Source organism: Phyllostomus hastatus, unplaced genomic scaffold (genome assembly GCF_019186645.2).
Source record: "Phyllostomus hastatus isolate PE091 unplaced genomic scaffold, TTU_PhHast_1.1 phas_contig_148, whole genome shotgun sequence".
NCBI lineage: Eukaryota > Metazoa > Chordata > Mammalia > Chiroptera > Phyllostomidae > Phyllostomus > Phyllostomus hastatus.
In genome coordinates, this window is record NW_025333607.1 from 6,278,319 (window position 1) to 6,301,032 (window position 22,714).

Consider the following 22,714-nt stretch of genomic DNA (forward strand, 5'->3'; position numbering starts at 1 on the left):
TGGGTGAAAACGCTAGGGAGTGTGGGGGCCTCGGGATGACCTGGGGTGGGCTGTGGAGAAGGTGTCAATGGCCTGCCTTTGCCCCTGTTCCAGCCAGATGTGGTGAGAGTGCATGGCCTTTCTCCTCACTTCGCTGGCCACTGGTCAGCTGAGGACAGGCCCCCAGACACCCAGTTTCCCGTCTGGTTCTCCCAACCTGCTGAGGAACTAGCACAAGCAAGGCGAGTGCCTCCAGAATGCTGAGTGAAACCTTTGCTAAATACACCAACAAAGCCGTCTTAGGGAAACTAAAGCATGAGGCGATTGTGAGGCAGAATTATAGCCCTGGAGGGGCAGGTGCCTGAGACAGGAGAGGACGGGGCAGTACCAACAGGGTAATTACATCGGCCAACCGCAGGCAGGAGGACCCCTCTCCCTGCTTCCCACTTTATCTCCGAGACAAAGAAGCTTTAGTGAAAGTAAGGGATGGGTGGGAACGGGGCCCCAGGGACTGGGAAACCACTGTTACGGGGACAGCCGATGCTGGCGGGAGGCGCACTTGCGTTAGACACAGACTGGGCGGCCCTGGCTGGGTGGCCCAGCTGGTTGGAGCGCCGTCCTGTGCACCAAAAGGTTGCTGGTTCGATTCCCAGTTGGGTGGCCGGGTATGGGAGGCAACTGATCAATGTTTCCCTCTTCCTCTCTCTTTAAAATCAAAACATACCCTCCGGTGAGGATGAAAGAAATAGCCGTGGTGAAAGCCGCAGTCACCACAGAGCCTGAGAAAATGTCCCAATTCCCTTGAGAGGGAGCAGCTCTGTTCTGGGATGTTGGGGGAGAGCACCTTATCTTTCAGTCCCTTTCTTTCTCCTCCTGTCGGGATGATAAAATGCCAGAGCAGGGCTCGGGGAGGAGGAGAGACCATTTAAGATGGTTTCTAGGACATCGTCGTGGATGGAGACGAGGAAGCTCCCGTGAGATTCCTGAGTGCAGCACTGAGGTAGGAAAGGCGCGGGGATCTGAGGTCGGAGGGCACGCTGCTGATGGAGCCCACGGTAAGAGGTGCCTCGGGAATCAGATGACGAGGTTGGGGCGAGGAGGCTGCTTCCCACCCGGCTCAGCTTGCAGTTACTGTTCCTCACCAGCACAGGGCAGCCAGCAGTAGCCCCACGGGGCACTGGACCACCGTGGGCCAGTCCCCGTTGGCCTTCCTGGCAGAAATACCAGGGAAGACAAGTTCCTGTCAACACACCTGTAATCGTCATGCCCCACATGACTTCTCTCAAGGAGTTCCTATCAGACACACCCTAATGACTGTCGTTGACCGTGAACCTGTACAGGCTCGGCGTGCAGACCACGGCATTTCCACTGTGCGGAGAGCTCCGTTGGAGGGGGCCAGCAGGAGACCTGGAAGCTGACCCGACGGCCCCTGCTGCCCACGCAGAACGGAAGCACGCCCCGCAGGGCGGGAGGCACTCCAGGTGCCTGCTTGCACAGTTGCTGCCCTGAAATGGGTCGATGGGACTTACAGATCATCTTTGTTCCGAAAACTATTTCAGGCCACTTTGTAAAAATGCACACAATGCAGCAAGTCGAGTCTTTTTAAAAAGTGGGTTTAGAAATCAGCACAAAGGGAACACAAGGGCAGGACAGGGAAGGCGAAACCGGGTGCAAAACCAGCCCAAGGAGCCCCTGCTGGGAGACAGACAAGGGCTGTTGGCTGGCAGAATATCAATGAGGCTTTCTGACCTTGAAGTCCAGTGAAGGCCAGAGACAGGTGGTGAATGCCCAGTTCTAGGGCAGGTGTTGGCCTTGGCATTTCCTTGCCCACGGTGTCCCAGCAAGGTGATTCCTGGAAAACACGAGAAGAGTTAGAACAGCATTCTTTGCAGGTCGCAAGGAAGTGTGAAGGGTTTCACGGAATCCGCGCCCAGCTGATGCGGGACCTCTGTCACTCACAGCCGGTCATGGCGTGTGCTCCGACAGCCCCGAGGGCAGGTGACTGTGTCGCAAGGGACTTTTCAGAGAGCTCTCTGTACTGCCCTGGAGTCTGCCTCCCCGTGACTTTTCACGGCGTGTCCTGATCAAGTTTGGGAGGCTGTGTGTTTGTGTGTGTGTCGAGGGGCTGCTATCAGCCAGGTGACTTTGGGGGTAGGTCAAAAAATGCACCCCCTGTGCCCCGTCCGAGCCACCAAGATATCTTGGACAAAGATATAATCTCTGGAGTTTGTAAATGTTACCTTATTTTGAAAATAAGACCCCCACAGATGTGATTATGGTAGGAATCTCAAGATCACCAGCTTATCCTGGGTCATCCAGCTGGGCCCTAACTGCCAGCCCAGATGTCCGTGAGGTGGTGCTGTGAAGGTGGGCGAGAGACTGATGTGGCCCCGAGCCAAGGACACACCCTAATCAGCCGCCACCGGAAGCCGGAAGAGGCCTGGGACATATTCCACTCGCGCCTCTGAAGGGTGCGTGGCTCTGCCGACACCTTGACTTTGGCCCAGGGAAAGTGACGGGACTACTGCCCTCCAGAACTGGGAGAGACTAAATTTGTTGTTTTAAACCCCCAAGCTTGTGACCATGTGTTACAGCATCCATGGGAAACTAACGGATTCCTAGGTGCCTTTATGTTCTCCCCCCTTAGCTCTGTGTCTGTGCCGTGACAGGACGTCATCGATCGATCTGCTGGCCGAACACGCTGACCCTCTCGGCACCCAGTCCTCGGGATACACGTCCAGCTGGCTCTTGGAGTCAACGTTAGTCCACAGGGATCTTCTAGGACTTAGTGAGTTAACGATGACAAAGCCCTTAAACCAGGGCCTGGCACAAAGTTACAGTATGCACAGATATTTGTTAAATAGGAATAAATAAGTCGAATCCTGTTTTGGGTACTGAGCTTCTTGCTTGTGTGATACTTTTCCTCAGCGGGCTCATCAGGATCCAGAGACCATGTTAAATTCAGTCTTGGGTTAAGAACATGTCCCTTTAGACTGTGTCCCTGATTTTGTAATGGAAGGACACGGTCAGACCTCGTGGTGAATACCAGAAAGACGCAACACAACTCCGAAGGGTCGCAGCTTCCCTCGGAGGGGAGAACGGAACCCACTGCGCATGTTCTTCCGCCGCTCGGTCCCTCGGAGACAAAGGACTGATATTTGAACCTGGTTTTAGTCCGTTAAGTTCTGTATTTACTTAAAGCTCTCTCGTCCTTTACTCCTAACTGTATTTGAAGAACAGGAAATTATCCCCTTTCTTTACACGGGAAAATAGACCCAAGGACCGCCCCCACCCCGCCTCCACCATTAGACCAGGAGTAGAGGCCAGGGTGTTAGTCCCGATTCTGTCCCTCTACGCTCCTGTGACCTTGAGCAAATCCCTTGATTCTAAGCTTCCGTTTCTTCATTTAAGACAGATTTAAAAATAGTTTAAAAATTTTTAGTCATTTTTGGTCTCATTTTGAAAATCTAAAAATATTCTTTTTTTGGCTCATGTGTACACCATGATGTTTTCCTCCGAATTTAGCTCAAAGGGCTTCAAAGGCTCTGACGGAGAGTCTTCCGACAAAAGGCCACTTGTTCGTCTCCTGTGCCCCGCTCACGTCCCTGCAGTGTGCTCGGAAGCCGAGTCCCTCTGGCTCTGGGCTCCGCTGCCAGCGCGGGCAGTCAGGATGGCCCCTGTGAGACCCGGCCGATGGCTGAGCACACGTGCCTCTCAGGAGAAGTGGGGACGTGGGAAAGGGATTTAATTGCTATGCCTTCAAGTGGATTTCCATATAAACTCCTTTTTCCCTTGTCATTGTTAGACAACATCTTGGTTTGGGGGCAGAGGGGTGACTTGGAAAACAGACATCGCTCTAAGCATTAGCATCGCCACCACCTACCTTACAACGTCCCCGTGTAACGGAGCAGTTCTGCAGTCTCAGAAACATAAACTTGTTTGAAAAGGGCAACACTTAAGAACTATAAAATGTACGTGGTGGCCATATGTGTTTTCCCTGTACAACCCTTTCGACGTTTGTACCTGAAGTGTTTCGTCTGCGTTGAGAACGCAGGGCCTCAGCCAGCAGAGGAGGAAGAGCTACATGGATGGGTGGGCAGTGGGAGAAGGGGCCACTTTCTCCAAGGACCGCCTGGCCACTGGGCGGCAGCCCCGCTGCGGTCTCCCTGCTCTCGCCCTTCCTGTTCTCGCTCCTGGGAGAGAGAGGAGAGAGCACTTTGAACAGAGTCGAGGATCAGAGCTGGGCCAGATCAGCTCACCACTGCTCTCCGACACCTCGCTGCCACCGAGGAAAGAGGTATCTAACACTCGATTTAAAAAAGTGAACAGACACCTCTATGGTGATCAGGAAAGACTGTGGATGCACGGAGCGTGCATTTATACGTGGGTGATGTGTTTCTCTTCACTAGTCTGAGTTGAGGATCAGAGATTTGAGAGTTATGATCCACGTAGGACATTTTATGTCAGTTGGCGACTCCTTGCTTTTCAGTTGGCTTTTCCTTTCATCTGAATGCCTGTGAGCCAGTGTCCCCGCTTGCACCTTCTCACACACAGGCTCTGTCTGGTGGTCAGCACCCCGTGGCTGCTCTGGGGTGCCAGCCCAACTGGCCGTGCTCTGTTTTCGCTTTGTCCTCAGGGTAAATGACCGCTCACGAGGCCCTTCATAATCTGACCTTTACATGAATTCCCAGTACCTTTCCACAGATGCCCGCTGCCCACACTTCCCACTCGTGCTATCAACGCTCAGTTCCCTGCACACACACAACTCTCCGCCCGCTAAGACTCTGCGCACACTGCCAGGGACGCTGGGGAGTTCCTTTCCTGTCCCCCGCTTCTTGGGACCCCTTCTCAGCTCCTAAGTCTGGAGCAGGTGTCCCTGCTGTGTGTTTCCACAGGACCCCGCACTTGCCTTTCACAGCCCTTATCACGCTGGACTGCAGCTAGCTGCTTGTGTTTCTAAATACGCATCTTACTCACCACCGAATTCACAGTGTCTGACACCCACACGGTAGGTGCTCAGTGGTTTCTGTCTAATGCGTAAGTAAACGATGAGGAAAGGAACTAGTGAGTGAAACAAGGCTAGAGAGAAGGGGGAAGGTCATATTGATTTATGTAAAAATAGCTTCATTGAGATATAATTCACCCTTGTACAGTATACAACTGCGTTATTTTTAGTTATTTATTTCTGGACCAGCCAAATTGAAAGGTAACATAGTTACAGGGAAAGATACTGAATTGAAAAAGTTTTTTACATTTTGGTCAGTTTATTCTGACTTTATTAAAAGTTCTATTGTTATAAGAATACAAAATATTATTGTAAATATATTATTTAAAGGCAGTAACTTAACATTTAAAAGATATAAAGATGCCATAGGCATGAAACACACATTTTTAAAAAAAATTTTTAGAGAGAGTGAGGATGGGGGAGGAAAAGAGAAAGGGAGAGAAATATTGATCTGAATTGTTTCAGTTCTTCATGCCTTCTTTGGTTGATCCTCACATGTGCCCTGATGGAGGTTGAACCCGAGACCTTGGTGTATCAGGACGATGCTCTAACCAGCTGAGCTACCCGGCCAGGGCTGAAGCACAGATTTTTACTGTGAATCATGAATGCATGTTCCTCTCTTCATTTCAGCACTTACCTGGAGTGATCTGTAATGTACAAATCCTCGCTTGTTGCACACAACATCCCTTGTGTCTGTGTGAGTTTCTATGTGGGCCTGGGAGTATCTGTATGTGGTTAGGCTGTTTCCTGTACGCAGGGGTGAGGGGTTGTAGGTCGGGGTTTCGAATGCTGTTAGCATTGCCTTCTTTTTCAGGAAGTACACCCAAAACTTTACTCAACAGGAACAAGGAGCTTGGTTGTATCTGCCTTCTCCAGATGCAGCTGGTCACGCCACAGACAGTAAAGAACGAGCTGTGGGTGATGACAGGGGTCTGCGGAACGGCCCCGTCTACTGGAACCACCCACCACGTACTCACTGGGCCGGGCCCTGCACGATGGGGGACACGGGGGGCCTCAGCCATGGTTTCTCGGCACCAAGAGACCTGGGGGAGTCCAGGGGCGTCAGGCACGAACACGTGGACGCGAACAGCATCTGACACAATGGAGCTGATGTGGCGGAGGACAACGGCTTCCGAGTGGCTGTTCCAGACGGTGACCTTGTGTTCCTGACCAGAAATCATGACGGGGGCACAGCATCTGCCCGGGGACAGTCTTGGGAGATCCAGGACCCGCGACTGCTGAGGACGCTGGCCCTGGGTGTCGGGCACCGGGAGGCCAGCGAAGGGGTTTGGGAAAGGTCTTCCTTCCGCAGAGGAGCCAAGATGACAGACTGGGCCTGGGTGGGCATAGAAGAGGCCACGCCGGGTCCCGGGGAATGTGTAGCTCGTCCCTGAGAGGAGGGGACTGTGGCGGAGGACAAGGGCAGGGACGGGTCTGCGGAGAAGAGCCGTATTAATCAGGACCAGATTAAGGAGGGCCACACAGAAGCTTGGACGGAACTATGGTTCCTTGGGAAGAGACAAGGATTTCCTGTATCGGCCCCAGAAATGGTAGGAAGTGTGGGGGGGGGGGCAGGGGGCAGCAGAGAGGAGCTCTACAGAGACGTGCGTGGCACCAGGAAGGGCCGAGGCCCAGAGAGGCCGTCGTGAATGATGACGAGGGATGAGCTGGCGTCTGAGTGATGGGGGACCAGGGACACTGCCAGAGGAAAGTTAAGGGGAAAGGGCTCTGCATGGAGGCAGAGTGGACAGGGGTGAGGATGGCCTGGAGCCGCCCACGAGGACCATATAGCAGACGAGGAAGGGGTAGCGGAGCACTGCCTCAGCCTGCCCTCACAGGGCTCCGTGTCCTTCTGCCTCTGGGCGCCGGGACCCAGGGGTCTGCCCAGGCCGCAGGGAGGGGGACGCGAGCAGGACGGAGAGAGCCGGGGAGGACGAGGACACTGAGTGCAGCTCCGAGACCACCGCAGGGAGGGCAGGGGCAGGGAAGACGCCCCGTCAGAGAAGTTCTGGGGTGAAGAAGGAAGCTCGAGGAATTCGTAACAGCCTCCGTTCTCAGCAAAGTGGCGGCAGACCCAGGAATAAGGCGTGTGGGGGAGACTTCAGGCCGCTTGCCGGGAGGTTCACTAGAGGTGACGGTGAGACAGAGGTCCGGCAGAGGAAGGGTCTCTGCCTATGCAGGCAGGGCCTGAGCGAGCGACAGCCACCGTGATTTATGGAGAAAACAGATGGGAAGACTCACCAAATGGCTCTACCAAGTCATGAGTCTGACAGAAGGGCAAGAAGCTGGCGGACTTCAAGGGGCTCAGCAACTGCCTCTAGGTTGCAGTGTGGATAAGAGGGAGGTGAACTAAGTCAGAAGCAGAAATCGGGGTCGCAGGACTAGACGTCTAATGGACGCACAAGCAGGGATGCTGGCAGGGATGCTGGCAGGGAGGGGGTGGACGGCTGGGAAGGGCAGGAGAAGCTGTCAGCGGGGCAGACTCCGGGGTCTGAGACCCCCGGGCAGTGAGTCGGGGCGGAGGAGTCAGAGGAGTCGTGAGAACGGGCTCCAGGTGCAGGGAAGACACAGATGTGGGTGTCACTGAGCATGACAAAAGTGAAGGACCCTGTGAGACATGCACTAACGTCCTGGAGGCCGGGGATGTTTGTGGAAGGGCCCTGGTTGTCCACAATGACATCTGTCTCACTTGAGAAGGGTACCTGTCTGAACGCACGCACACTCGGGTGCTTCGGTTCCTCTTCAGAAGTCTTGCGCCTTATAGATGGCGCAGTCACTCCCGAGGTCCCACTCCATCCTCCTGAAGAAGTAGACCATGGTGCTCTCCATCAGTAAGCCGCACAGGATGGCGCAGAGGGACAGCTTGCGGGTGCTGTTTAGTGTCACTGGAGGAGAAGAGGCAGCTGGTAAGGTCTTTGGAGCTTAAGTCCGTGACATTGACATTGTTAAGTGATATCTAAATTAAGTGGTAGGAATGGGATTGCTTTGTAAAGCTGTTTTTAGAAAATCTCTATTTGTCCCTACTGATCTGTGCAGCAACCTCCTCCCACCTTCCCCACGGCACACCTTTGGAGAGAACCAAAGCGTCTGCACGTAACACAGACACTCCCGGAATCAAGGCAGATTCCCATTACTATGAAGAGGAAAGATGAAATATAGACTCTAAGATCATAGAGAGAATAGCAGAAAAACCCAGTACTCCTAGTTTTACAGCTGACTAGACAACAGCATTATGATACAAAGTATCAGCTCACAGCTCATTTACAGTGGCGCCTCTCCCAAGGTGTGGGAAAACGCAGGCACACGAGGGCCCCTCTCTTCCCTGGTGCGGTGGCACCCACCCTGGCTTGGCGACGCTGACCACATGAATTTGGACGAACCGTTGATGAAGTGGAGGTGACAATGGCTGTCCTGCCAACTCCACAGGACAGAGACGATGCATGGGAAAACATTTGAAAATGACATAGTAGCATGTGGTTAAACTGAGAAAATACGAACCACGCCATGTATAAAGCACTGCAGAAATGTCAGGCATTGCCACTGTTCTGCGGAGACTGACAGTGGTTAACTGGTTACATAAAACCTGTGATCTGGAACGAAGGCTACAAGCGTTCACGTGTGTGGAGAGCCGAGAGGACAGAGTAAAGCAGGAACGCACCTCTGATCGCCTGGAAGTTCGAGGTGAGGACGAAGACTTTAATGAACCTCAGGCACAGCAGTGTGTACTCATGCTCCCAGATGACCGCGGGGATCAGCAAGAGCTTTCCGTAGCTCGACAACAGTAAGGCTTTCAGCAGCAAGACAAAGTTGGGTTTTTTTTTGGTTGTGATGGATCGTTCTATCCACAGGAAAGTGAAAATGCCAATTAAAAAGGCAGCTTGTTCTAAGAAGGAAATGGGAAATAAAAATAATAAGAATGTCCCTATCCAAAAATACCACAGCCCCATCAAAACGAATAGACCACAACCCAAGACGCAACGTGTCAGCTGGCCTCATTCAACGCTTCATCAAGATCAGATTTTTTTCTCTTCCTCCTCCTTTTTTTTTCCCCCTTTTGTGTCAAATCCTTCTAGTATAATTTCAGGAACATATTTCAACTACTCCTTCATGAAGTATTTCACCATCCACTGAAGAAAAGGTAACTCCGCCCAGACTGCAATTATCAATTTTCTGAAGTTCCTTCTGGAAGTGGGATTCTGCTGGACCATCCTGAGTGCTCGGTCCCCACTTCCCCGCAGGGGAGAATGAACAGAGGAGTGGAGGGTTTTAAATCTGTAAGATGGGCCCATCCTCAGAATTACGAAGGAAGACATTGTCCTTATTCATTCTTCCACTATGTATTGAGTGCCTGGTACCCACAAGGTTTCGAGTGCTCTGTCACCCACACGGAAAGCTTCCCTTCGTGATTTTAGCCAACTTTGAGTTCAATTCCTTATCTTTCCAGGAAGTATTCACACACAGAGGCCATAAAGCAGTGAACCTTTAGAAATTTTGAGAAGCTTTGCTTTAAAGCTTAACATTATATTAGGTTCTAGTTCCTGGCTAATGTGATATGTTTAAGGATATTTTTAGTGCTACTGTGTACATTGGGAATTCTCAGCATATAGATGAATTTTAAAACCTCGGAGCTGGACGAGAGGATCAAGGGAGTGACAGCAGATAGAGAAAAAAAGGAGGACAAAAGAGGACATGTGGTCCAGAAAGATGACACTGGAGTGGATGACAATGTTTCCTAATCACAGAATGTTAGAAGCAGAGAGGCATGGAAACCAGTAAGTAATAAAATAGTCACAGAAATTAATGCAACACAATTCTGGCCTGAGTCACAAGTTCAAGTTCTGAAGCACAGCAATTCCTGAACGTACGACTTCTCTTTACATTGTATTAGTACATGATACTGGGTAATGCCTGGCAATTACCAATCTGTCTTAGTAACAATGGGGCCCAGGTCATTTTCAAACTGGAAAATTATACTTATATTTAAGGATTTTATCAACAATATTATGTCTCAGAGTACTCTTTAAACTGATAATATCCATCTGATGGATAAAGACCATTTACTCATGGTATTTCCATACCACAGGTGTGGTAACAAATAAAAAGTAAGAAAGCAGATAATTTGAACAAACTCACTTAGTAGGTTAGTGGTAGAACTGAAAATTAAGTCTCAAGTCCTATACTAACTAGCTCCTCTTACCACGCACCTTACTTTGAATCACAGGAACAAGTGCCAGTTAACTAAGAGCAGAGAAAGCAGGGCTGATGTTCCTACCTAGAGAAGCAATTGCAAACATTCTGTAGAAATCCCACTCCTTAGCATATCTGATGAAGTCATCGGGATCAGTGTTCTGGCTTGAATCTTGAAGCTGCCACCACCTCAGATAGGCTTCACAAAGCAAACAAAATATGCAGAGTTTTCCGTGCATCTGGTAGTCAGAAAGACAGTGCCATTCATTAGGTAAACAAGAATTAATTGTACTGAATACCAATAGGTACAGACACAGTATGTACAGTATTTGTGGTTTTGAAAAATGTCCTATCTAGCCCTGGCTGGTGTGACTCAGTGGTTGAGTGCTGGCCTGCAAATAAAAGGGTTGCCGGTTCGATTCCCAGTCAGGGCACATGCCTGGGTTCCAGGCCAGATACCCAGTAGGGGGCATGCAAGAGGCAACCACACATTGATGTTTCTCTCCCTCTCTTTCTCCTTCCCTTCCCCTCTCTAAAAAATAAGCAAAATCTTAAAAAGAAAAGAAAAGAAAAATGTTCTACCTGGTAGTTTTTCAAATCCTGAAATTCCCAGTGAAGTGCGTATTTGTATTCAGTCTGTAAGCCAGTGGTTCTTAATTAACAATGTCTTCACCAGAATCACATGCAGAGATTTTTTCAAATACTAACAATGTCTGGGCCCCAGTCCCGACTCAGAGTCTTTGGGAGTACGTTCTAGACATGCATACTTTGAAACAGTTCTGGAGGGAGGGGGGGATTTCAATGTGCACCCCTAGTTAAGAATCACAGCTTTAAATAGAAGTGCACCCTTCATTAAATTTTCAGCACTGGTCTTATAGACACAAACAAGCATGGAATTTATGTTACTTGTGGGTAGGTGGAAGTAGCGAAAAGAAGATTTAATCTGAAGATTCGATGATACTGCATAAGAAACTGTTAGTCTGACCGTGGATTTTTTAAAAAAAAATGTCCCTAGGCTGGATGAGTCTAAAATAATATATTGGAAGACAGCAAGTGAAAGGTGCAAATCAGCTGGAAATTCTAAAGGGTATAAAATTTTAGCAAAACACAAACGACTAGGCAATGAGAATTTTTTCTTTCTGTTTCTCTCTGGGCTGAACTTTATTACGACAGACTGCAACCGGTGTGTGCAAGCCCACGCAGCTGGGACTGGGGCTCCAGCTGACGCCCTGGCTCTCCTGGCTGCGCTGTGGAACCACCTGGGAGCTGGGCGGAATACGGACGCCTGGACCCCATCCCCAGAGACTCTGATTTCCTTGGTTTGGGGTGGGGCTCTGACTTGGAAGGATTAACCATGGCCCCCACCCTCCCTCCCAGTCATTCTGATGTGTAGTGAAGTTCGAGAATCAATGCTCTAGTAGTTTAAAACTGCCCTGGTTTCTTAACTTGGGGAGGGCCACAGGAATGAGTAAGTTTCACTGTTACTGTCCATGTTGGGGTTACCCAAACTCAGGGTGGCCAGATTTAGCAAGTGAAAATGCAGAACACCCAACTGTGAGTTTCAGATAAACAACAAATTTTTTTTATATGTATGTTCCATGCAATATTAGGGACATATACTAAAAATCACTTGTTTATCTGATTTTCAAATTTAATTGGGTGTCCTGTATTTTATCTGTCAGTCCAACCCAAACTTTTAAAGATTTCACAATTCAATACACTAAATATATATTTTGATAAATCCAACTTTATAAATTAGGACTTCTCTGATTAAGTTCAGTGTTGTTATTCACCTCATATATTCCTTTAAGAGTAGAGTATAAAATGCAATAATAATAATAATAATAAATAAAAATAAAAATAATAGTAAATAATAATAATATTTTATTTTAAAATATCTTTGAATGTTTGATTATTTCTTACAGGTGTAATTCTCTCCCTACCTGAACATATTTAACTTTATTGTTAAAAATAATTAGTGTCAGTTTCAAAAGGTAACCTATGAGAAGGCAATTCAGATTATGGTTTGTCAGTTTGTCAAAGACCACATTCTTAAACAGTCACTAAACACAGCGTACTTAAAAAAAAAAACCCAATGCTTATTTCTAGAAATTTCTACACATTGTCAAATAAAACCCCACCCTCATTAGGATTTCTTTTTTAGTGAGCTGTTTTTTAATTCTGTTCAAGGTGAGTATTATGCTTCTAAAATGCAAAAGCATCATCAAGTAAAATTAGGAAAGAACAAAATGATCACAACTCACGTTGATTTTCGTGTTGAAAAGAATATGCCTGTAGGCCTGTGCTTTGCACAAAACAGCATTAATCAGAATGATAACAGGATCATACTCGATGTATTTGTCCACAGGTTTCTGGCAGGATTTCTGAAACAATGCAAAATAACATTAGAACAAGCAAATTCACACATTCTGAAATCCTAAAGGACTTCAAAACAGCAGTTTCTTTTGGACTCGTATGGTATTTTACTTAACCTTCTATTCAGATACAAACTGTTCATCTATTCAAGACTTGGTTTCAGAATATAATCTTCTAGACTAGAAATAGTAATCTTTTAATCACATATTAAGCTAAAAAGATATTGGATTTAAGACAGATTTTAGCAGAAAAGTATCCCAGAAAAATTGTACTCTCAACTTGTAGGAACTGTTTAAAGTACAATGTACTTTCCTTGATAAACTGTTGCCTGTTGGCCAGAAGGCCCCCAGCTTTGTGGTTCTTGAAACATGGTTTGGAGAAAAGGGTTCAGAAAAGTAACCCTGTGCCCAGAGCTTCTGAGGGCTACAAGTGGGTAAAGAATGTGGCACAGGGCCAGCAACGCTGGGATGGCAGACAGCAAGAGAAGCCTGTTTTTCCTCTGATAACACTGAGAATACGTCTCTGCTACAGGAGACACACTGGAGAGCGCTGGGCTCCGTGGACAGAGCTGGGTTGTGCAGCCGGGTTCTAGGATATCCAAACGAAGGCTTCCTGGGCTCAGCAAATCCTATCAAACATGTGTGTTGTGGATACATTTAACCAGGGCTGACATTTTTCCAAGCCAGGGGAAACCACTTGTGAGAGGAACAAATTGAGGGTGCATGCACCTGAGTGATTATACCAACTGACAATAAATAGGTACACATTCACACTTTGTCTATCTCTTGTATATAACTACAGGGCTATTTTCGCCCTGATCACCAGAAGATCAGAAACGGGACAAGAACTTACTGACCACCTCTTATGGGACAGGTTCTTTGCTAACGCCTCCAATTTTGTGACTTTTTAAACATAAGGTTACTCTCTATAACTAGACTACGAACACCTTGAGGGCAGAAATTTTACTTATTTTTGGTTTTTATATTCCATTGTCTACATAGTGCTTTGGACGCAATACTGTACATTCAATAACCACAATGGACGAAACCTGAAAAGAAAGTATTTTATGAGAATTTAATATGGATTATGGCGTGTAAGAATGGTAACATTTGTCCACCAAGGGGAGAATATCTAAAAATGAAATAGCTTTGGTGTGAACCCAAATGTCAACCTAATCCGATGTTTCGATTTCTCTGCACAACACCCACATCCATCTCCGCCCGTGGATCCGTTCACAGAGTTAGGTCTCACCAGCAAACAGGACCAACAGGAGAAAGGTAGTGAGTTCTCTGTCACTACAGGTGTTCATGTGAAGGTTTGACAGGCCTAGGACGGGTCTGCCAAGCATCCATTTGAAGATTGGATTAGAAGACCCTGAAACTCGATTTTTATCATCCTAAAAAGCTGGGAGAGATTGGTCCCCAAATCTCGCCACGCCATTTTCTTTCCAAGGACACCCCACATCTGGCAACTCACGCAGATGGTTATCTTCAGCACGCCGTGGTTATAGTCTCGGTACAACTCCTTGGCCTCTTGGTTGCATTCAATACACCTGTACTGACAGGTGGACGAGGTAGCGGCAGCAGGAGTCGCTGACACCTCTTCGGTGTTCCCCTTTCTCGCAGTCACCCCCTCCCGCTTCCCCTTGCGGGGCCGTAGCCCACCCCGCCCACCAGTGTCCATTTCTACGCCACTGAGGCCCAGAACTTCCGACTCAGTGTGAGAGAAGACGTCAGACGCCAGACCGGAAAGTCTGCGCCGCCCGGTGCTTGCTGGAATTCGTAGTCCCAATACCGAAAAGGGCCCCAAGGCTGGGCCAGCAAGGACTACAACTCCCAAGAGGCAATGCTGTTTTTCTCTCTCCGCCCCTTTTACACGGCCCACCTGTCAGCCGCGGGTTAAGTCTGGGAGGCCGCTGCGCGCGGCCAGGGCCGTGGCACATGCGCTTTAAGGAAAGATGGCACCTGCCGGCTGCTGTTGCTGCTGCTACTGCTGCTGCTGCTGTTGGGGCGGCGCTGTGGCCGCCGCGGGCGCAGCTCGGCGCGTCCTGGTGCTGCTGCTGCTGGGGGTCCTGCCCTCGGGGCCGCACCTGGGCGCCCTGGCCACCGAGCACTACACGCCGCTGTCCTTGCTCAAGCAGGAGCTGCAGCACCGGCAGCAGCAGGAGGCCCCGACGGGCGGCGGCTGCAGCCCGCATACTGGGGACTGGGGGGACCAGTACTCGGCCGAGTGCGGCGGTGAGTGGGCAGTGGCGGCGGCGGGCGGGAGTCCCGGTCGCTGCGGGGCCGGCGGGGCCGTGGGGGCTGCGGGCCCCGGGGCCGACGTGCGGGCCGCCCGGACTCCTCCAACCCCGGCCGCTGCGTGTGCTCCTGCGCGAGCCGGCTCCGGGAGGTGCCCCGCCGCTCGCACCCTCGCCGCTGCGCGCCCTCCTCCCATAGCTGCCCTGGGGAAGGCGGTGAGTAAAGAGCTGGCAGCGTGCTCTCGGGGCCAGGGTGGCCTTCCCAGAGTTCTAGCAGTTGTTGAAAGGGTGGTGGAGGAGTTGGCAGTAGCCGGGGCAGACCCTGTTCCAACCCGTCCCCCGCGGCTGCCTGGGAACCATGGAGGCGCTGAGGGACAGCAGAGGATGCGCCCGGAGCAGGGATACTTGGCCCCTGCTAAGCCTGGAAATCCGGTTTCCTGGCTTCCCGGGCTGATTGATGGCTTGTATTAAATACAGCCTCTGAAAATTCCATCCCTGGAAGAAAGAAGGGAACGAAAGAGCAAGCCCGTTTTATCTGCTCGTTGATACCTTGTTTCTGGTTAAGATTGACCTGCGACCTGTCAGGTGTTTCCCAGAAGGTAAAAAGGGCCCCGCAGGCCTTGAGCCTCAAGTAAGTGCCAGAGCTGTGTGGGTGGTGGAACTGGCCAGCTCATTCACTGGGCGCTGCTGGCCTCAGTTTAGTAAGTCACGACAGACGCATGGGGGCAAAATACGTGTGTATGTTTCTGTTTTGAAGTTCTATAGTGGGAGTTTTCACCCACTCGCTTTCCACCTAACTCACTTTTATGGCCCTGCAGCAGTGTTCTGTAGCATTATGCACCTGGACGAGAAGAGTATTTTTTACTTGAGATGAGATGTCAGGATTAGCACACTCTGTCTGATTTCCTTTTAGCACAGTCTGACTTCCTTGAGGAAGTCTCACTCACAGAGAGGTATGTGACTTATTGTGTAGCAGGGCCAGCATTGTATAGTGGAAAAAGAATGGCTTTCACTTTGGTCACTTTCAGTGTCTCTCAACAAGTTAATTGCCTGTCTTTGCCAAAGTGCCTCCTCTGTAGATTGAAAACACTATTACCTAATTACTGGCTTCTCTTTTCTTCCCAAGAGTTCTGTGAGGAAAATGAGAAGTAGCAAACACAGATTAAGTGCTTGCTGTGTGCCCCATGCTGTCATTAAGAGCTTGAGGTCGATTAGCCTCTGCTCTTAGCCTATCAGAACACCTGTAACTACCTCACTGAATGGTAGCTCCTTGTCTCAGATCAAATCCGGGTCCAGTGAAGTCATCACTTTGCTGAGGTCCCACAGCCGTTGACAGGAGAAGCCCAGGTGGTCAGGCTCCAGATAAAACTCTGTCTAAACGCTAAGTGGCTGTAGCCAGGAAAGCACATCTGTAGTCTTTACTGGCACATGGTATGTATTCTATACATCTTCGTTTCCGCTTCCCTCCTATAGTCATGTGACACTCACTGGCTGCAGGAGACCCAGATGCTAGGCCATGGAAGACACAAATCACTTTGCATTGTGAAAGCAATCGATATTATTGGCCCAGGTGGGTCATTTCGCTCTGTGGCATCAGGCTTATGCCAGTGGTGTGCCTCTGACCTGTGTTATAGTCTCCCCACAAATGAAGACAGATGTCAGTTATCACAGACTGGGCATTGGGAGAAAGCATCCTGCCCATTCTCTAGTCCCCTCGCATGTGGAGACCATGACCTAATGTTCTCTGCGTTAGAGGAAGAACACTGCACTATGAGGCTCTAAGCATAATTTATTTTAGTGCTTCCACTTTCTTTTCATCTCTCCCATGTAGTACTCCTTCTCTTAGCTTGGAATTTAAAATGTGCCTTTGCAGTGAGCGGCCCGAGTCTTTCAGACAACTTACCTGGCTGACAGGAATGGCCCGTGACTACTGGCAGGTGCGGAAGTGGCTTTGCCACGGTCATCGTCAGCCTTGGTGAATAGTTTCTAGAGTCACCTGCTCATGCTGCTTGGACCTCCGACTGTTTTCCTTGGCTTTACTGGCCGTAGTGTGTGAGCATGTGCTGGAGACTCCTGGAACGTCTCGTTTCTCCCTCCTTATCCTGGACAAGCAGGGAGAAGCTGGACCCCCGACACCTGCTGTAGCCCCTCTCTTTCCTAAGAACAGAAGTAGGATTTACAGGATTTACAGGATTTACAACTACCCGCCCACCTGGGATCGACATAAGGGTCCAGGTTAGTGCCAGGATCCAGAACTACTCAGTTCTTCAGCATCAGACAGACCTGACCTCATAACCACTGTAATGCCATTGGCACTTGCTGGTCCGTGTGTCCACACACCTGCCTCTGTCCACCGGTCCCTATCCAGAGGGCAGACACGGTAGCACAGCCACTTTCAGAAGCCTTCCTACTGCTTCAGATTCAGTGGGGAGAGTCGATGCCTGCTTGGGTCTAAACCTGAGCGCTGCTGCTGGGCTGTCTACGTCTTGTCTGAAGACAGAGCCCCAGTGATTGTAGGGCCTGAGACAATGGCCAGTGGGAGCCCATCTGAATAGCGCACTGGCCGTGGCCGAGCTGTGCGGACCGCCAGCAAGTGGGGCCCAGGCCCAGGGGGCAGCTGGACGTCATTGGGCTGAGCCCCACGGAGGTCCAGCTGCAGAGACAGCGAGTGTGGATGGTGGCCGTGCTGTGGTCTGGCTGCTCCCAGGCCCCGTGCTTGGTGTCCTCCGGCACATTTTAACACTGCTTTTCACTTACAAAGCACATATAACCACGAACTTCTGACTGCCTCTCTGTCTTCCTATGGTTCAAAATAACTTCACTCTTAAAAGAAATAAAAGAACACTGTCATGTACATATTTTCCTTGTTACTTTTGCCCTGTTAATAGTTTGGAATTGAGAGAAGAAATAATGAACAGATGTTTTCGACTTGTAAACACTATGTACATTCTTATTTAATCCGAACAACTCTGAAGTAGGTATGTTTTTATCTCTGTTTTATCTGAGAGGAATCTGAGGCAAAGAGAAGTTAGGAGAGGTTGTGCGGTGGAGTAGGGCCAGGATTTGAACCTGGCCTCCCAACTGTGACTTACCTCTGTAGTATTATTTGCATATTAGTAACATTTCTTACTGACTTTAGTATAAAGTCCTACACCTTGACACCTTGTTTGTTGAAGGTTATATTCTTAAATAACATCTAGAACTTCATATTTACATATATGAAAGACTGCTTCACTGACCCTGATATTTTGACTTCTGGAGGTAGACTAGACCCGTTCTGTCACTGAAAGGCTGCTGTGTGCACAAGATGCCACCCAGTGTTCTAAGGCCTCGGGGACACAGCACAGCTGGCTGAGGTCCTGCAGTGCAGCCTGTGCTCTGGTCCGGGGAGAAGGTGCTTCCAGGCCTGGTGATTAGTGACCCTGAAGAATAGAGAGCATTGTAGGGTGCTGCTTTGAGAGGTGGCCAGGGAAGGCCGGTGGTGAGATGACATGGGCAGGGACTTGGGAACAGTGAGATTCAGAGAGGTCTTAGCGGAATCTGAATTTACACGCTGATGTTACAAAGCTGATATATGAATGTCGAATTGTTTCTACAACAACAGCAAAAACTTCTGCTTTTCTTCTTTGAAAAGTACTCACAAGAACAGTGAATTTTTGTGATTATTTTTTCCTTTCACTGCCTCCTTGAGACTTTTTTGGTCTGCTCCCATGAGGTAGTCTTATACTTTGCTATAGTTTTCAAATAACCACCTTGTAACTGGTTATTCATGCCTAAAACCTCAATCAAGTCCGGTAATTTACAACCTGAAGTCATTTTCTTTAGTTTGTTGAAATTAATGACCCCAGATTTGAGTTCGTTTCCCCATAGTTCTTCATGGGGGAAAGAGCGTTAATGTCTCTCTGCCTAATTGGGGAGTTAACTCTAGAAAAATAGGGAAGTAACTAGCAATCTAGCTCTGTGTTTTTGACAGTCATTAAGACTTTAAAGATTGTCAATATTTGGTATCTTAATTGAGGAGTCAGGCATTTAAATACCATATTTTGCCATGTATAATGTGCACTTTTTGGCCCAAATTTTTGAGGGAAAAAGAAGGATGCATATCATACATAGGTAGTATTAAATTAATAAAAGTTCAAACAAAAGATTTTTTTTCCTGAAAGTTTGGGCCAAAAACGTGGGTGCACGTTATACGCGGCATAATCTGGTAAAGTAAATCGGTCTTATTGCTCACAGCATTTAAATCACTGCTGTGCCTTAGAGGTGAGAAGGAACCCATAAAGGGGAACTTTTATAATGAGAGCTGTTTCCGTTTTTGTTCCGGCTACAGGAAGTTAGCCGAATTTTACACTCAGTCACGGCAACTGTGGTAACCCTTCCTGGTAGTATTATTTTCTCAATCCTTTTTTGCCTTGGCCCTGATTTTCTGTTTGTTATCACACATGGTTTTGTGACAGATCTAATCTCTTTAAAGGCACGCACGAGCAAGTTTGCCTGTGTAAGGCTGAGACGCGGGCTGATGCAGAGGTTCAGATGGTGTCCTCTTGCCCAGCTCTGGCCTGAGGGTGTCTGCCTTTCTTTGCTAACCGAGCAGCATCTTTCAGCAAGTCCTACGGTTGGGGAGTTGCTTTCTGTCGCGTGAGCCTGAGAAGATGCTAGTCCGTGGTATTTGCACACTCATTAGCGCTTTTTAAAAAGATTTTATTTATTTATTTTTAGAGAGGGAAGGGAGGGAGAAAGAGAGATAGAGAGAGAAACATCAATATGTAGTTGCTGGGGCCCGTGGTCTGCAACCCAGGCACATGCCCTGACTGGGAATCGAACCTGCGACGCTTTGGTTCGCAGCCCGCGCTCAATCCACTGAGCTATGCCAGCCAGGGCTGAAGTAGTAGAATTTTAATACTCTTCATTTTGGATTAATCCCTTCTGCTGTTTTTCTTCTGTTATCTTTTTTATTTTTACTGTTTATTGAAATATGACATATGCAGAAAAATGCATGTATTATAAGTATATAGCTGCATGAATTTTCACAAACTGAACAACTTGTGTAACTGGAAAAAAAAAACCCATTTCAGTAAGTGACATCTGCTCTTAAGCTCGCTAATACAGTCCCATTCCATGGTACTCTAAGTTGGTTGAAAGACTCGCTGTGACTTCATTTCTGGTTCAGGAACCAGCAGGGTGCAGCAGACTTAACGTCGCCCAGGGCTGGCGTGCTTTACAAACACACTCAGGGCTCCTGGGTCCACGGTCCCTCCTCTGCTCAGCACCTCCTCTACATGAAGAGTGTTTCTTGTGACTTTCCTCCTGTGTTGAGATGTTCTGAGTGCCTGTGTTCCCTTGTCACTAATGCCTTCACATCACTGCCTGACTCTGCGTCAGCTTTCCCAGTAGTCACTTGACAGTATGGGTTTGTGAGAAAGTCTTCAGCTCTTAAAGGTACATGCCCCTTCAAGCACCTGATACATCGTGCATGCGGTGTAGAACCCCAGGCTCAATGACAGCCTCGTGGGTTCACCGACCAGATGCCTAGTTTGTGGGCCATGGCAGCCTCCATCCTGTTCTATTCTTGCGCTAGTGCCCCTTGATTTGCTCCCATCCCTCTTTCCCTTTCCGTGCAGCTGGCCAGCTTTTCTTTCATTTTATATGTTCTTTACCTGTGTTAATACTTTTTGTGGGTTAATGCAGCTTTGATCAGGTTACATTCATGCTTTGTAGAAATGCCACCCTGTCTCTTTAAGGTGGCTTTGCAGATCTTGTTTTAATGGATGGTGTGTTGATTTTATGATCTGATTCTCAGTAGCCAGCCTCTATTTTCGGGTTGGTTTTTGATAACTTACACATCTCAGGTGCCAAATAATATTTTATTAGGATAAAAGGAGCATATACATTCTTCGGAGGAGACTTTTTCCTGTTGTTACATTCTAAAGGAAATTTACCACTGGGACCATGGGGCCATGTAATGTTCAATGGCTGTCTTACAAATGGAGAAATTGATAAAAAGCAAAAGGCACTGCTGGTCAATGGTACATAGCAGCTGGTTGGCCTACAGGGAGCTTTTTCAGCCAGAATAACGTTGTCTGCTCCTCTCAGGTTATTCTACAACTGAGACTAGAATTGGCAAGAAATATCTGGCATCCGGCTTCCAAGTCCTGGTCTGTCCCTAGGAAAAGCTCAGTCACCCTTGTTTCGAGGTGAGCTCGGCACACTGTCTATTACAGCGAGAATGAGGTGGCCGAGTGATGAGCACAGCCCAGCAGCTGTTGGATTCTTGTAAAACGTTTCCCTTCAGGGATTGGCCATGGATTTGCTGTTTGCAAGCTTTCAGTCAGTTTCATTTGCGGATACGAACATGTGACAAATACATGCAGCTTCCAGTGCCACCTTCTTGTCTCACTAGAAGGTAATGCCCTCCTCCGATTTAACTGAGAAAGAGCTGTAAGAAAGAACTTCCATGCTCCCCCCACCTCCCACCCTGGCATCAGCAGGCCTGTAGCTTTTGCCTGCGGTGCACTCTCCTTGTGCGTGGGGTATCGCTCCCTCTTGTCTCCCGTCCGCATCCATGTGGTTGCCATGGCCCCCATCTCGAAGAAACAAGCAACGAAGACAAGACCAGTGTCTTTCCAGCCACTGCCTCCTCTCTCTGCTTCCTGTTGCAGCCGAGACTTGTATAAGCTTTGCCTCCATGTCTCCAGGGCTCTCTGGAACCTTCCACCCTCAGCTCTGTTGGGGAGGAAACATTTCTCCTCTACCCTTCCAGGTTCTTCTGGCCCATCTAAGAATTACATTGACATGGGACAGATGAACAAGAGAAAAACACAATTTAATTTTGTCCATATGGGAGCCCCATTCAGATAGAAGCCCACAGGTGGGGGCTTATATGCCGCCCTCAGCTAAGGAGAATGGGGACGGGGCCTGGGGCTCCAGAGGGAAGGAAGGCCGCCCACAGGAGATGGGAGGAGCAAATGTTTGGTAAACCAGTGGTTGCCGTGCCTTGCAGAGTCAAAGGGATGCGAGGGACTCACAGGTCTTGCTAAGTTTCTCCTCAGGTCACGGCTCTTGGCTCGTACTCTCTGTCCCTGTCTCTGATAATGGCTCTCCCCCTGCTGCCACAGGCCCTCTGTCGAAATTCTCCTGGGCAGCTCGGGGAGCGGTAAAGGGAAACTTCCTCAGTCTTCTGTTCGTTGTGTCTGCACCCACACTGCCCTTCTCCACGTCAGCTGTGTGTGAGGTGTGGCGGGAAGGGGCTGGGTGGCGCTGCTCCACGTAAACAGTTTGTTACCAGCGCCCGGCATTGGCAGAGGGTGCGGTGGCGAGTGCACCCTGGACTCTGACTGATGGGGCGTCCCCAGGTGCAGATGTGGCAAGTCTCGGCTTCACTGTTGATTCGTTTGTGCCCTTGAACATGTCTGTTAATATTGAACTTGCGTCCCCACGTGTCCGTGGAGCCTAAGGTTCTGATGATGACCGAATTCATATCGACAGCTCTTATCCCCGTCTGGAATTTCCTAACAGCGTGCGAGGCAGCTTCCAGTCCAGCTCACGAGCGCGGGACTTGAACCCACAGGCGGCTCTTCCCTCGGAAGCCGTTCCGCCTCTCGAGCTTGCAGTTCCAGGACGTGGCGCCAAGTCCTCTCCCGGCTGCACACCCCAGAAGCCGGTGCCTTTTCCCACTCGCCAAGCCCGACTTTTCTTGAAGCCCTGTGGTTCTTACTTCACGTGTCTCTTCAGACTGTGACCTCCTATTTCAACCGAGTGGCCTCTGCCTTCGTTTGGACTCTGCCCATTTTTTAACTGGCCACGGCTGCCCACCGGCCTCCCTGCTCTGGTCCCCAGTCCCCTCCTCACACACCTGCCAGCGATCTTGCTGAAGCCCACCACGGCTTCTCCGTAGTCAGGAAGAAAGGGGAAAAATAAACTGGGTACTC

General features: G+C 49.2%; 2 protein-coding genes across 12 annotated transcripts in view; one reads left to right on the forward strand and one right to left on the reverse strand.

Annotated features, from left to right (window-relative positions):
- Positions 1-1,629: 1,629 nt before the first annotated feature.
- On the reverse strand, positions 1,630-14,255 carry ARV1 (ARV1 homolog, fatty acid homeostasis modulator). 6 transcript variants are annotated; one of them, XM_045817845.1, is made up of 6 exons: positions 14,024-14,255; positions 12,436-12,555; positions 10,257-10,410; positions 8,643-8,867; positions 7,687-7,869; positions 1,630-1,831 (listed from the first exon to the last, which is right to left on the reverse strand). In XM_045817845.1, the coding sequence occupies exons 1-5, from the start codon at positions 14,228-14,230 to the stop codon at positions 7,727-7,729; spliced, it is 849 nt and encodes a 282-aa protein (XP_045673801.1). In that variant the 5' UTR covers positions 14,231-14,255; the 3' UTR covers positions 1,630-1,831; positions 7,687-7,726. The 6 variants fall into 6 exon arrangements, with proteins under 6 accessions (XP_045673801.1, XP_045673779.1, XP_045673790.1 ...); XM_045817823.1 differs by lacking the exon at positions 1,630-1,831 and adding an exon at positions 5,145-6,418; XM_045817834.1 differs by lacking the exon at positions 1,630-1,831 and adding an exon at positions 5,145-7,171.
- A 195-nt stretch (positions 14,256-14,450) lies between these two features.
- Positions 14,451-22,714, forward strand: part of TTC13 (tetratricopeptide repeat domain 13) — a 63,781-nt gene continuing 55,517 nt past the window's right edge. For all 6 annotated transcript variants that reach the window (XM_045861133.1, XM_045861141.1, XM_045861150.1 and 3 more), the window contains exon 1: positions 14,451-14,784. In XM_045861133.1, the coding sequence (XP_045717089.1) occupies positions 14,505-14,784 (280 nt within the window). In that variant the 5' untranslated portion in view covers positions 14,451-14,504. The remainder of the gene's footprint in view (positions 14,785-22,714) is intronic.